This window comes from Chlamydotis macqueenii, chromosome 27 (genome assembly GCF_036417535.1).
Source record: "Chlamydotis macqueenii isolate bChlMac1 chromosome 27, bChlMac1.mat, whole genome shotgun sequence".
NCBI classification, from domain to species: domain Eukaryota; kingdom Metazoa; phylum Chordata; class Aves; order Otidiformes; family Otididae; genus Chlamydotis; species Chlamydotis macqueenii.
Window position 1 is genome coordinate 5,739,077 of NC_141582.1, and position 14,335 is coordinate 5,753,411.

The following is a 14,335-nucleotide window of genomic DNA, read 5'->3' on the forward strand; positions in this document are numbered from 1 at the left end:
AAAACCCGAGAGCTGCCTCGCATCAGCGAAAAGGCTCTGAAAACACGGCGGCGGCGCGCCAGAGAAATCATTTTGGGGTGAGGAAACCCAGTGCCCTCAGAAGGGGGGCTCGGGGGCTCCCTGCCGCGGCCCAAGGCCCCGGCCGACGTTTGGGCTGCGGCGGGGAAGCCCCGGTCCCAAGGCTTGGGGCGAGCACCCCAGGAAGAGGGCAAACCCCCGCAGGAGGGTGGCGGCTGATCCCGGTGGTTTTGTCCCCTAAATACCGAGCGGCTGCGGGGGAAAAAAAAAAAATAAAAAAAATCGGTGTCACCGGTTGTCTTCCGCCCTTCGGGCGTGGCCAGGAGGTTGCGACGATGGTCGCGTCGCTGAAAGCAGGGTGGCAAGGCTGGGCGCGGAGGAAATGCCGGGAAGGATTTTAACTTGTGTTCGGGAGCCCGGAGCTGGGGAAGAGCGGCGATCCGACCTCGCTGAGCCCAGCGGCGCCGCGGAACAGCGGTGGGGACGGGGTGGTGGCGGCGGCAGCGCCTCCGGACCGCGGTGAGTGGGCAGCGTGTGTTCATCCCGAAGTAGCACTTAGTGAGTGAAGTTTTGCTCAGTTTTAAATAACACAAGACAAATTCCCGGAGGCTCTGTCCTTCTCCCCGCTCGGGTGCAGTTCGTGCGGTGCGGCGGAGGCGTGAAATCCTCAGAACGGTGAACAAGTGAGATGCTGGCACCGGGAGAAGGGGACGGAAAGCGGCTCTCCGGCCCAGGGAGAGGAAGATTGCGATCCGGGAAGGAAAGGCCCGTAGGCCCAACTGCCTCGGCCTGCCCTTCGCGGAGAGCAATCCCCCCGCGTTCGCCTTGATCCAATTCCCCCGGCAAAGCGGCAAAGGATTTCGCCCGGGGCGGGGGGTGAAGCCAGCGCCATTCCAGCAGAGCTTGAAACAGACGGTTAAAAAAAAAATAAAACAAAACAAAACCAAAAAAACCCGACAAAACACCTTTTTCTTCCTCAAACCAAGCGGATCCGGACTGCACCCCGCTTACACGAGGGCTCTGCAGGCGGCAGACGGGAAAAAAAAAAAACCAGAAGAACCTTCGGCCCACGTGTGGGAAGGGGCTGGTGCCTGGGAGGGAGCAGGGAGAGCTCGCGGGAGGAGGGAGATCGCAGCGGGTGTTTCCCCAAGTGACAGACGGGGGCCACAATCTTTCGTCAGCTCGGTGACCGCCTCCGAAAGCGGGCGACGGGGGACGGAGGTGCCTTGTGCCGGGAGTACCCAGAAAACACCCCGCCTCCGGGCTTTTCGGCTGCGCCTCGGCCAGACGCGCGACGCGGGAGCCGTCCCTCCGCCTCGGTGCCTGCGGGCGGAGGGGTCCCTGGCCGTCGCTGTGGCGGGAGGCCTCGGGGAGGCTCAAGATTCGATCTTTTCCTTCTTTTTGCCTTTTTTCAGGAAGGACGGGGTCCGGAATTTCTTCTTCTTCTTTGAGGGCGATTTGGAGGGTGAACCTTCGGGGGAGACGGGGCTGCTGGTCACCGTCTCCTTCTCCTTGGGGGCGTCCATGTCGGCGTTGGCGGTCGTCCGGCCTTTCCCTGCGCTTTCCTCGGTGCTTTGCTCCTCGTCCTTCCCGTTCACCACTGCCGGCGGCTCCTTCTCGGCAGTGGAATCGGCCGGCGCTTGGCCGCTGTCCGCCTTCTCGTCACCTTGGCGAGGGGAGAGGGGAGAGGTGAGGGCCGGGGCGGCGGCGGCCGGCGCTGCGGAGGTTCACACCCGCCCCGCGCTGGGTTGGGCCCGGGGCAGGAGCGGGATTTGGCCCCCGCGGGTGGAAAGCGCCGGGACCCCGTCCCCCTCCTGCTGCAGGCGCCGCCATCCCGAGCCTTCCCCCCCACCCTTTCCCCACGGGACAAGCGGCGGCGGGATGGAGAGGCGGGCAGGGAGGGCGGCTGGCTCCCTCCCGGCCTCGCCGCTGGGAATAAAAGCGGGCGGCAAAGAAAACGAGGCGGCCCGAGGCATTTCCTCCTGCGAAACCCTGAGCGGGGCCACGGAGAGCGAGGCCGCCCCGAGCTGGCGGGGAGCGCAGCCGCCCGCGTCCCTCCTCTCCGTACTTACTACGGTGACAAGGATTCAGGGTCAGGGGTACCTCCTTGGGTGAAAGCCACGCGTGGAGGAAAGAGAAAGGAAGACAGACAGACAGACAGGATGAGAAAGCGAGAAGCCGCGCGCTCCCGCTGCCCTGCGACCCGCCGCCGTTTCTAGGTGACGAATTTGCGCTTTGGGGCGCAGAGTAACGGGAACATCGCACGTCAGGATGGGGACAGAGGGCTCCCCCGACGTTCAAGGCAAGCGGCGGCTTTGGTGCCTTTTCGGCAGAACCCCCGTCGGTGCTGGCCCCCCACCCCGGGGAGAGGCGGAGGGACCCGGGGGGCGACGTCTGTCTGCGTCCCAGCGGGGTTCGGCTACAGCCGCCCTCGTCTCTGCCCGCCAGCCCACTCACCCTCCGAGGGCTCCGCGGGCGTCGGGGCTGGGCTCCGCGGTGGGGAGGCGGGGGGCGATGTGGCTGGGGGAGCCTGGCTCTCCTCGGCTGCGGCGTCCTTCTCGCCTGCCGACACAGAGACGTGCTGGCCTGGGGGTGCGCCGGGCGCCGGCCCCGAGGGGGATTTGGGACCACGGCTGCCCCGCACCCCTCTTACCCTGCAGCCCCCCCAGCTTTTTCCTCTCCACCTCCTGCTTGTACTCCTCCAGCTCCTGGTCGGTGAGCTGGCTGAAGGGATTTGGGGGCTCCGGCTCGGGGGGTGCCTCCTCCCGGGACGCCTCCGCGTCTCCCAAATGGCTCTCTGCAGACTGAGACACCCACCCCGGAGCGGCGTCACCCCCCGACGGGTGGAATCCCGGGGAGCCAGGGAAGGGCTGGGCGCTCCAGGGAGGGGACGCAGGGCGACCTACGGGGCTGCGGCTGGTCTCGGCGATCACGCTGGCCAGCAGCTGCGACTGAGGCCCAGCCGACTTCACGTCCTGACGGTTTTGCTCCCGGATCTGCGGGCGAGACGCAGAGCGAGGACGGGGCGGGGGTGGGAAGCCTTCCTCGCCGTCCCGCGGGGTCTGCGGAGAGCCCAGCACCCGCCTCCGAAAGCCTTGGGGTGTTCAGGACGGGACCGTACCTTGTTCCTCATCTCCAGCACCTCCTGCGGGTCGGTGTAGAGGGGCACGAACTGGTTGGGGTTCTCGATTCGGATGGCCGTCCCGCTGCTGGCTTTTTCCACCTCGTCTGCTTTCAGCCACTGCGTGTCACAGAGACGGAACCCCGATAAACGCAGGTGGTGGAGAGAGGAGACCCTGACAATCGCAGCTTGTGGGGAGGGGAGACCCCGATAAACCCATCTTGCATAGAGGGGAAACCCCCGCGGAGCCCGGGGCGCTCGGCCCCAGGGCTGGGGAAGTGGGATTTAAAAATAAATATTATTATTTGGGGAGGAATAGAGGAGGAAAGGAAAGCGTGTGTTAAATAAAGGCACCGCGCGAAGGATTTCTCCCTTCCGGGGGACCCCTGGGCGTTTCTGCGCACCAAATTTGGGTGGGATCTGTAACATCCCAGGCATCCCCCCACCTGCCTTTGTTTCGGTACCCCAAAATCCCCTCACCCGCCCCCCACCCCAAGCCAGCCCCCCTCTCCCAGATTAACCCAAACCCCCCGGCATGCCGCAGCGGCCCCCCCCACCGTCGTCTTCGTCTTCTGGCTGCCGGCGCCGCCCTGCTGCTCCTCGGCCACGTTGACCCTCATGTAGGTGTTGGGGGTGTTGAGCCACCGCGTCTTCTCCTTCTGCTGCTTCTGGGCGTGCTGCCGCAGCGCGGGCACGGGGGCGGCCTCCTCCTCGAAGACGAAGGCCGTCACCGTGGCCGGGATCAGCACGTCGCTTTTGGGCTTGCTCTTCTCCTGCACGAAGGGGTAGCGGTAGGTGTAGCCGGTGCGGTAACCCTGGAACGGCGGAGAGCGTTCATATAAGGATTTAAAAAAAAAAAAAAAATAAATAAAATTAAAAAAAGAAATAAAAAAAAAAAAGGAAGATTTTTCTGCGGTTCGGAGGAGCTCGCCGCTTTTCGGCACCGGCCGGCGCTCACCAGGTTGTCCAGCATCCTCATCAGGGCTTCGAACTCGTGCTCGCCCAAGCGACTCTTCTGCATGGGCCCGAAGGTGCTGCCGGCCCAGCGCACCGAGCCCACCTCGTGGGGCCGGTGCTTGGCCCGCTCCAGCACGATCAGGTTCTCCGCGCCGCCTGCGCTCGCCAGCGCCGACACCTGCGGCCGAGACCCCGGGGAGACGCAGCTGGGTTGGGGAGCGACGGGACGGCCCCACGCCCGCCCACAGCCCCTTGCAGCTGCGGGGCTGCAACTGGTCTGTCCCATCCTGGGCGCCGCGCTGGTGGCAGAGACCTGGCACGGCTCAGCGCGTGGTCTCGGAGACCTGGCACGGCTCAGCGCAGGCTCCTGGGGCGCCGCGCTGGCAGCCGAGACCGCGCGCAGCTCGGTGCTTATTCCCAGGGGCACCGCACCGGCGGCTGAGACCGCGCGCAGCTCGGTGCACGCTCACCTGGATCTCGCAGGCCGTCTGCAGATGGAAGATGCTGTAGAAGGCCTCCTCGGCGGTGTCGCCCAGCGCCAGCACGCCGTGGTTGCGCAGCACCAGGATCTGCGGCGCCAAGCACGGGGGAGCGGGGCCGTCAGCGGGACGGCGACGGCGCGGTGGCCTTCGTGTCCCTCAACCCTGCCCCCCTCACCTTGCAGGTGGGGCCGAGGGATTTTTGGAGCTCGACCCGGTCGGCTTCGTCCTCCACCTCCCCGCGGAAGTCGAAGTAGGCGACGTCCCCCAGCAGCAGCGCGGCGCGGGAGATGGGCAGCACGCCGCAGCGCATGGCTGACACCTGCGGCGGAGCGGGCAGGGTGAGCGGGGTGACAAATCCCCCCCGAAAAAACCAAAACATCCCCCCTCCCTGTATCTCACCGCAGCGGTGGCTGGCGTGTGCAGGCGGATGATGCAGCGCGCGTCGGGGCGCGCGGCGTAAATGGCGGCGTGGAGGCTGAAGCTGCGGGCGTCGGGGGCGAAGCCAGTGCTGCCCTGCTCCACCACGGCCCCCAGCACGTTCACCTTGATCTGTCGGGGGGATAGGGGGTGGGTTGGGGGGTCGGAGCCGGCTGCGCCCCGCGGCCCGGGGACGGTGGCGGGGGGGACGGCCGCGCTCACCAAGCTGGCCGCCGTCACCTCGCTGCACGCCAGGCCCTGCGGGGCCACCAAGAAATGCTCCTGCTCCTTGCTCACGCGCAGCTGCGCCGGGAAGGAGCCCGCGGAGGGACGAAAAATTAAAAAACACCCCCAACCCTCCCCCCTCTCGAAAAACGTACCCCCTCCGAAACCCCATCCCTCTGAAACAAACCCCAAACGTAATCCCCGGCCCCCCCCAAAATCCCTCAACTCCCCCAAACTTCCCAAAATCTCCCAACCCCCACCACCCTCCCAAAACCCAACTCCCCTCCCTCCCCAAAATCCCAACCCCTCCAAAAAAATCCAGCTCCCCCACAAACGCCCAAAGCCCCACTCCCAAAAAACCCCCAACACCCTCCCCAAAACCCACTCTCTCCAAAAAAGCCCAACCCCCCCAAACCCCCAAACCAGCCCCCCAAAACACCCTGCCCCCCTGAAACACCTGGACCCTACCCCCAAAAAACCCCAGCCTCCTCGAAACCCCCCAAAGCTCCCCAAACACCCCCGACCTACCCAAAACAACTCCAAAGAAATCACAATCCCCCCGCACCCCCCAAAAAAAAAAAAAACCCAAGCCCCCTACCCTTCCCCAAATCCCCCCAAGGGCTCCCCAAAACACCCCACAGCCCCCCAAACCCATCGACCCTCCAAACCCTGTCCCCCAAAACATCCCACAGCCCCCCAAATCCCCCCAACCCTCCAAAACCTGCCCCCCAAAAACACCCCAACCCCCCAAACACCTCAGCCCTCACTCCCAACCCCCCCAAAAAAAAAAAACCCCAATCCCCCCACAGCCCCCTTAAAAAACCTCCAGGCCCCCAACACCTCCCCCCAAAACCCCCTACCCTTCCCCAAATCCCCCCAAAAGCTCCCCAAAACACCCCCCCCCGCGTTTCGGGGTGCTCACGGTGACGGCGCCGTGGCCCAGCTGGGCCCAGCCGTAGAGGTCCAGCAGGCGGTGGATGCTGCCCACCTTGCAGCGCATGGACCGCTCCCCCTTGGCCAGCGCCGGCACCTCGGCGCCGTGCAGGTCGTTGATGGGGGTGACGGCCACCAGCCCTGGGGACGTGCCACCCCCCCCACCTCTCCGTGAGCGGGAGATCGGGAGGGCACGGGGTTGACACCCCCGCCTCTCCCCATCAACACCAGGGGCTTCCCCGGGGACGAGGGAGCGAAGGGTTGTGGAGCCGGGGTGGTGGTCCCCAAGGTTTGGTGGTCCTCAAGGTTTGGTGGCCCCCAAAGATTTGGTGGTCCCAAGATTTGGTGGCCCCCAAAGATTTGGCCAAGGTCTGATGGCCCTCAAAGGTTTGGTGGCCCCCAAGGTCTGGTGACCACCAAAGGTTTGATGGCCCTCAAAGATTTGATGGCTGGTGGCCCCAAGGTTTGGTGGTCCTCAAGGTTTGGTGGCCCCCCAAGATTTGATGGCTCCCAAGATCTGGTGGCCCCCCCCAAGGTTTCGCAGACAGCTAGTTGGGATCTGCAGAGTGACCCCACAGCCCCCAATCCCCTCCCTCCCCCCTTGCCCTCTCCCATCCTCTCCACTAGAAATGCAAAGGAAGCCCTGGCAGATGTTTCCTCAGCCGCAATTAAGAAAAAAACTCTCAAGAACTTCACCGAACCGTTCCCTTTTCCCCCCAAAAAGCCCTTGGTGGACATGGCCATACCCATGGGGGAGGTGGGGAGCGTGGCGGGGGACGTGGTGGCCATGAAGTCGGCGATCTGCCGCAGGGCCCAGATGTGTGACGAGTTGTTCCCCTTCTTCATCTGCTCCTGGATGAGGCTCTCCAGCTCCTCCCTGAAAGACTGCGGCACCCCGGCCCCGCCGGCGTCACCTCCCCCGGGGAAGGGACGCGATGACCAGGTAGGGTGGCACTGGGGCGGGTGGGCACCACCGGATTGGTGGTGGCAGCATCACAGGCTTGGTGCCAATGACACCGCCGGCTTGGTGGCGTCACCAGCATGGTGATGGTGGCACCACTGGCTTGGTGTCAGCAACACCATCGGCTTAGTGACTCGGTGATGGTGGCCTCACCAGCTCGGTGCCAGTGACACCACCAACTTGGTGACTTGGTGATGGTGACCACCACCAGCTTGGTGTCACTGCCATCACCAGCTTGGTGGCACGGTCGTTGGTGGCCTCACCAGCTTGGTGTCAACGACACCGCCAGCTTGGTGACGATGGCTTCACCAGCTTGGTGGCAAAACGATGGTGGCTCCACCGGCTTGGTGTCAACAACACCGCCAGCTTGGTGGCATGGTCACAGTGACCATCACCAGCTTGATGCCAGTGACACCACCAGCTTGGTGGCACGGTCATGGTGACCACCACTGGCTTGGTGTCACTGCCATCACCAGCTCGGTGGCACGGTGGTGACCCCGCCATCTTGGGGTCAATGATGCCACCAGCTCGGTGACTTGGTGACGGTGACCATCACCGGCTTGGTGGCACGGTGGTGGTGGCGGCCGCGAGCCGACACACGGTGGCATTTGCTTTGGGATGGGAGGGAGCGGAGTTGGGGACAGGGTGGGGTCGGGGGGGCCGGTTGGGGTCCCCGCCAGGCGCCCCCCCTCACCGGGCTCTGCAGGATCATGGTGACCCGCTTCTTCTGCTCCATCATGTTGAAGTCCTGCCGCAGGTCGGCCGCCACGTTCCGCGCCCGCAGGTACTCGGCCTCCTCCTCGGGGCAGCGCGGGACGGGGGGCGAGGGCAGGGGCTCGGGGCTGGCGGCCGCGCTCATCCTGCCGGCGGGACGCCGTCGTCACCCCCGGCCCCGAAGCGCCCACCCAAAAACGCCCCCGCTCGGGGTGGGGGGGTGCTCCTCGGTCCCCCCAAAAAACAAAGCCGTGGCTGAGAACGGGCCACTCGCCGCACCCATGGCAGCGGCCCCCGTGCCGCCCGCCTGCGAAGCGGGGGCCGCGTGCCGTCGAGGGGTCGACGCCGCGGTGCCGCCGCGCGTTTTGGGGGCCGATCCCGGCTGCCACGCACCCCAAAATGCTGCCCCCCCCGCCCACCCCCCGGGGCCTCTTCACTGAAGCTGCTGCACAGGGCCCCCCAAAAAGTATAGGGCACCGCTCGCCCCCCAAAATGCGGGGGGGGGGGGGTGCACGCTAGCAGGAGGCGGCTCCCCCAAACCTCGGGGGGGTGCCCCCCAGCAGAGCCCCCTCCCCACAGCGCTCAGCGCTTTTGCCAGCCCCGAGCCGCCCCCCCCCACCCCTGTCCCCCCAAATTCTGCTGCTCCGGCACCGACCTGGCTCAGCGGGGTGCGGGGAGCCTCTTCCGGCCTCCGGTTCCCGGGTGGGGGGTCCCGCGGCGACCCCCGGCCCACGGCGAGGTCCTGAGCATCCCGGCGGGGGGGGGTTGGTTTTTTTTTTTTGTTTTTTTTTTTTTGTTTTGTTTTTTTTTTTTTTTGGTTTTTTTTCCCCCCCCAAGGAGGATGAGGGGGAGCAGAGGGGTCCCCCCGCAAGCACTCAGTGCCTAAAATGGGGGGGGACACACACAGGACACCCCCGTGCTGCACACCCCCCCCCCCACCGCCGCCTCCGCCCTCGCCGCACCCAGCGCCGCTGCGGCAGCCGCAGGGATGGCGGGGGGGGGAATTAAAAACGTTGAAATAAATAAAAATCAGGGAAATCCGTTATTTTTTGGGGGGGGGCTGCAGCATTGCACCCCCCCGGGTTGATTTCGGGGGAAGGGGGGGCAAATCCCACCACCCTCAGACGATAAAGGGAGGGGGCTGGCTGCGCCGCACCCCCCCAAATCTGCATGCAGCCGGCGTAAGGATGGGCGGGGGGGGGGGGAAGAAGGAAAATGAGGTGGGGGGGGTCACCCAGCCGTCCCCCCCAAAAACCCTCCCGGGGGTGGGGGATGCTGCGGCCGGGAGGATGCTGCCATCACCCACCTCCTCCTCCTCCTCCTCCTCAGAGCATCCTGACAAAGAGCCGCCCCCCCCCCGCAACCCACGCCCCCCCGCGCAGGTCCAGCTCCCTCTGCCGACACGCCACGCGCGGCCCCACCCACGGGGGGGGACCCACAAACCCCCCCCCCAATCCTCCCCCCGAAACTCAGTGTGGGAGGAGAAACACGCACAGCACCGCAGATACCCCCCCCTCCCCCCGCCCCAATTTAACACACAGCGGTTAATTGGGAGTCAAATTAAAGAACTCATTAAGGAAGGAGCAGCAGCGCTCGTCGCTAATTACATCTTCATCAAGCAATTCGTTAATTACAGCGCCGGCTGCCCCGCCGTGTTTTAGGGGGCTCAGGACCCCTCCCGCACCCCCCAAATTTTGGGGACGCGGCGCTGGGTCCGGCGGCGGGACAGGAACCGTGTCACCCCCGCCCCAAAAAAAAAAAAAAAATCGGTGCTGGAGCGCTGAGCTGGGCCGGCACGGTGGGTCTCTGCAGGACACCCCACTTTTTTTTGGTTTTTTTTTTTTTTTTTTTAAGAATTGGCAGGAAAAACCTTAAAAATAAAATAAAAATAAAAATTAAAAAAATTATTTTTCCCTCCTTTGGAATATTTTGGGGGGGGGTAAAGCTGATTTGAAGCAACCTCAGCTTCTGTTGCCCCCCCCCCAAAACCCTGAGCCCACAGGTGGGAGCACCCCCCACCCCAGGGTGCCCCCCCAAACTCACCGGCCCCCCGCTCTCCTGTGGTAGCCCCAGGTGGGGGGCGAGGACGGGGGGACCCCACGGGCCTGGGGGGGCAAGGCCAGGCCAGGTCCCGAGGGGGGGCCCCCCTCTGCCGTCACCCAGCTCCTGCTCCGCGTCCTCGTCCCGCTGCTGGAAAAGCGGCAAAAAGCGGGGAAAAAAAAAACAAAAAAAATTTGAAATTGGCGTTTCCCCCATACAAAATAATTAATTTTTGTTTAAAATATTAATTTGACCTGAAAATTGGCAAGCAAGAAAATCCCGATCAGCCCCCCACCCAAATCCGCAGGTCTGGACCCAGGGCCTCCCACCTGGGACACCCTCCCCACCCCCCCAAATCCACAGGTTTGGACCCAGGGTCTCCGATCTGGGACCCCCCAATCCCAAATCCATGGGTTTGGGCCCAGGGTCTCCTATCTGGGACCCTCCCCAACCCCAAATCCGCGGGTCTGGACCCAGGTTCTGTGATTTGGGACCCCCCCCAACCCCAAATCCACAGGTTTGGGCCCAGGGTCTCCGATCTGGGGCCTCCCCCAACCCCAAATCCACAGGTTTGGGCCCAAGGTCTCCAATCTGGGACACCCCCAAGTTGATGGGTTTGGACCCAGGGTCTCTGATTGGGGGACCCCCTCCACCCCGAGTCCACAGGTTTGGGCCCAGGGTCTCCGATCTGGGACCCCCCAACCCCAAATCCGCAGGTCTGGCCCCGGGCTCTCCAATCGGGACACCCCGTACCCCGGAGCCCCCCGCCTCGCGCAGCAGCAGGCGCAGCAGGCGGATGTACTCGGCGGCCGCTCGCAGGGTGTCGGCCTTGCTGGGCCTGCGGTCGCGCGGGACGAGGGGCACGATGCTCCGCAGCCGGGAGAAGCCGCTGTTCAGGTTTTTAATCTGCCGGGCGGAAAGAAAGCGTGTTTAAACCCGGCTTAAACACAGCCCCTCCCAGGATTAAACCAGCACCCCCCCCAAAAATTGAACTAGATCCCTGGGATTAAACCAGACCCTCCTGGGATCAAACCAGTGCCCCCCCCCCCCTCCAAGATTAAACACAGATCCCAGGATTAAAGCAGGGATCCCAGGATTAAAGCGGGCCCACCTAGGATTAAAGTGCGTCCTCACAAGACTAAACCAGGCCCCCCCAAGGTTAAAGTGGGCCCTCTCGAGATTAAATTGAGCCCCCCTCCCAGGATTAAATTGGGTGCTCAGGAGTAAACCAGACCCTCATAGGGTTAAACCGGGTCCCCCCCAAGATTAAACCAAATCCTCCCCAGGATTAAATGGGGACCCCAGGATTAAACTGGATCGTCCTAGGATTAAAGTGCTTGTCCCCCCACCCTTCCAAGATTAAACCAGGGTTTAAACAGGGACCCCTAGGATTAAAGTGTGTCCTCCCAAGACTAAACCGCATCCCCCCAGGACTAAACTGGGTCCCTAGGATTAAATTGGGGTTCCCTAGAATTAAACCACACCCTCCCAGGATTAAACTGGGTCCCCCCAAGATTAAACCAGGGACCCTTCTAGGGTTAAAGTGAATCTCCCAAGGTTAAACTGCCCCCCCAAAGAATTAAACCAGGGACTCCAGGATTAAACCAGACTCTCCTAGGATTAAACTGGGCCCTCTCCCAGGGTTAAACTGGGACCCTGGGATTAAACCAGGGACCCTCCTAGGATTAAACTAGGTCCCCACAAGATTAAACTGAGTCCTCCCAAGATTAATTAAACCAGGGACTCCGGGATTAAACCAGACTCTCCTAGGATTAAACTGGGCTCAGACCCCAGGATTAAACCAGGGACCCTAGGACTAAACCAGGAGCCCTCCTAGGATTAAACTGGACCCTGCCAAGATTAAACCGCAGAGGCAGAACGCCCCAACCTGCTCCCGAGGCACCGCGGGGCGACGCTGCCGGACGTCTCCCGACATCACTTGCGGCCCCCCACCCCGGGATTCTGCTTTTTCAGGGGGGTGCGGAGGGGTTTATTTGGGGGGGGGGGGGGGGAACCCCTCACCCTCTCGCGCTCCTTGGCGTTGGCCGCCTGCCGTCGCTCCAGCATCTCGGCCGGGTCGCCGGCCGGCTGGTAGCCCCCGGCCGGTTGCTTGCGCAGGCGGGCGATGGCGGCAGCGCGGGGCAGGGGGCCGTAGCGCTGGCTCAGCACCTCCTCCAGCACCTCGGGGGCCGGGGTGGGCAGCAGGACCCCCGCTGGCCGCCCCTGGGCTCCGTTGGCCTCCTCCATGCAGGGGGGGGAAGGGACAGATCCTGCACCACAGCCTCACCTCCCAGCGCTGCTCCCAAAAAGAGGGGACACCCCCTCAAACCCGCCCTTAAATACCCCGCGAGCCCAACGAGCCGCAGCTGTGGCTGAGCCCGGCCTAACGAGCAGGGCGGGAGGGGGCTTAGGTCGAGCCTCGGTTTCCCCGCCGGGCCCTGACACCTGTAACCACAAAGCCTTCACCCGAAAAGGGACCCGAAAACGTCCCCAGGAGCGCGTGGGGGGGACAAGGCCCGACGCCCCGGGGACGGGCAGCCGGCACGGCCGCGCAGGGAGGAGCGGGCGTCGGGAGGCTTCTCGCGTCCCTCCGGACTTGGGGAGCGCTTTTGGGTGGGGAAAATAAAAACACGGGGGGGGTTTAATGCCGGCGAGCGCCCTTCGGTAGATGGCAGTGTGAGTCGCCGCGACGCGGGGAAGCTCAGAGCGGCCGGAAAAACAGGAAAATTCCCCCTTTTCGCCCGCCAAAACCTGGGCCCGGCGGCCGCCTCGTGGCCCTGGGTTGCTCAGCCCTCCGCCCTCCCCTCTGGTGCTTTTGGGGAGAAAAGCCCCCCCAGAACGGCTCGCCCTGCCTCTCCCGGCGGGGTTTGGGGGGTGCTGGTGGGGAGCGGGCGCCCCGCAGTGCGCGGGGCGGGGGGACGCGGACGCCTTTCGCCATGCAGGGCTGCGGCCGCCGTGCCTCAGTTTCCCCAAATGTGAAAGCACTTTGGGGGGGGGCTGAAAACCTCAATTTTCCCCTCTTTAACGCTCCGTAAGGAGCTTCCCTATCCCGCAGCCGGATCCGGATAATCGTGTTATTCCTGCCCCCCTCGGGCTGGGGGGGGATTTTCCAAATTAATCCGAGGGCGGGTGGGTTTAAGGCCGCCCCCTAAAAAGAGGTCTGCGAGCGCTGGCCGGATTCATTCGAGCTGGGAATCGAGGGAAAAATGGGAAGGGGGGGGGTGCGGCGCAGGGGTGGGCGACGGAGGGGGTTCACCCCTAAATTATTAGGGGTCAGGGTTATTAGGGGTCAAGGTTATTAGGGACCGGGGTTATTAGGGGTCAGGGTTATTAGGGGTCGCAGTCCTTAGGGACCAGGGTTATCGGTGCCAGGCCGGGACGGGGAAAGGGCAGAGCTCCTCCAGCAGCGAAGCCTCTCCGGCGCGTTCGGATAACAGCTCCCGTCGCCCCAGCCCGGCCTTTGGCACCCCCAGGATTTCCGAGTTTTGGGAGATTCACCCCACTTCCCCCCCCCGCCCCGCGCGGGGTCGCAGCCCGCTTTGCACCGAGCCAAGAGTCCTCTGTGCTGCTCGTGGCTGGGATGGGAGCTTGGGAAGCATCCAGGGCGGAATTCCCAAAAACCAGCGTCCTGGCAGCCCTGGGGCGGTTTGTCCATCGGGAAGGCTTCGGGCCGAGGCTGTTTTCCAACCGTTCCGGCTGAAAAGCGCCCGGTTATCCCCTTCATTTTCCCTGTTCCGGGCGTGGCCGGAGAAAGAGCCGGGCTCGGACCCCAAAGCCCCGGCACCGGCTGCCGTCCGCACGGGATGCTCCTCAAAACCGGGTCGCTCCTTCCCGTTGCCTTTGCCCCATCCGGAGCAGACATTTGTCGTTATCACGGAAAAAAAAAATGACCTGGCCGTTTCGAATTCCTGCGGCGGGGTCGGTGCTGGGAATGTCGGGAAGAAGGCTGGGGCCGGGGCCGCGGCTTTTCTCCTGTTGTTAAAGACGTTAAATATCCTCTCCCGCTGCCGGCGATACCGATATCCGCGCCTCCGGAACGCCTTATCTTAACAAAATGTCACTGTGCTCCGCGTGCTCCATCTCGGCCGAGGTTTTCCGGCTGTCGGAGGCGGAAATTGGACGGCGTATTTACGAGGGAAAGTCCGGTGGCCGCTTTCGCACCGCGCCGCGGTGCCGACCTGGCGGGAGCTGCGGCCGGGCGGGTTCCCGCTTGCGACGCCCCGTGGTCCGGGGGGCATCGCCGTCCCCCGCCCGCGTCCCGGGCCGGCCGCTCCTCCGTGGAGGTGCGGTGCCGGGGAGGTGGGGACGGCCCGGGCCCGCGCTGGGAGGGGTCTCGCCCTCGCCGCGTGCTGAATTTCACGTGAGGCAGGAGGGACGAGCACGGGGTTCATCGGCCGGGCCGCCACGAGGATTTCGGCACGGACGGTGCGAGCGGCGCTCCCCGGCACGTCCGCCGTCGCCCAGCGC

At 64.2% G+C, this 14,335-nt stretch overlaps 2 protein-coding genes and 1 long non-coding RNA gene across 3 annotated transcripts; all 3 read right to left on the reverse strand.

Moving 5' to 3' along the window:
- Nucleotides 1–364: 364 nt before the first annotated feature.
- On the reverse strand, nucleotides 365–8,606 carry ADD2 (adducin 2). The gene is made up of 15 exons (XM_086767988.1): nucleotides 8,484–8,606; nucleotides 7,809–7,974; nucleotides 6,900–7,038; nucleotides 6,143–6,294; nucleotides 5,218–5,298; nucleotides 4,978–5,127; nucleotides 4,754–4,897; nucleotides 4,567–4,665; nucleotides 4,098–4,274; nucleotides 3,697–3,954; nucleotides 3,140–3,259; nucleotides 2,925–3,014; nucleotides 2,672–2,822; nucleotides 2,476–2,580; nucleotides 365–1,684 (listed from the first exon to the last, which is right to left on the reverse strand). The coding sequence occupies exons 2-15, from the start codon at nucleotides 7,971–7,973 to the stop codon at nucleotides 1,395–1,397; spliced, it is 2,121 nt and encodes a 706-aa protein (XP_086624114.1). The 5' UTR covers nucleotide 7,974; nucleotides 8,484–8,606; the 3' UTR covers nucleotides 365–1,394.
- Nucleotides 8,607–9,421: 815 nt separating this feature from the next.
- Nucleotides 9,422–10,001, reverse strand: LOC147597466 (uncharacterized). Its single transcript, XR_015261217.1, has 2 exons — nucleotides 9,872–10,001; nucleotides 9,422–9,698 (listed from the first exon to the last, which is right to left on the reverse strand). It is a non-coding gene; the product is annotated as an uncharacterized LOC147597466 (long non-coding RNA).
- A 111-nt stretch (nucleotides 10,002–10,112) lies between these two features.
- On the reverse strand, nucleotides 10,113–14,118 carry FIGLA (folliculogenesis specific bHLH transcription factor). The gene is made up of 3 exons (XM_086767736.1): nucleotides 11,891–14,118; nucleotides 10,572–10,774; nucleotides 10,113–10,122 (listed from the first exon to the last, which is right to left on the reverse strand). The coding sequence occupies exons 1-3, from the start codon at nucleotides 12,113–12,115 to the stop codon at nucleotides 10,113–10,115; spliced, it is 438 nt and encodes a 145-aa protein (XP_086623862.1). The 5' UTR covers nucleotides 12,116–14,118.
- Nucleotides 14,119–14,335: the final 217 nt, after the last annotated feature.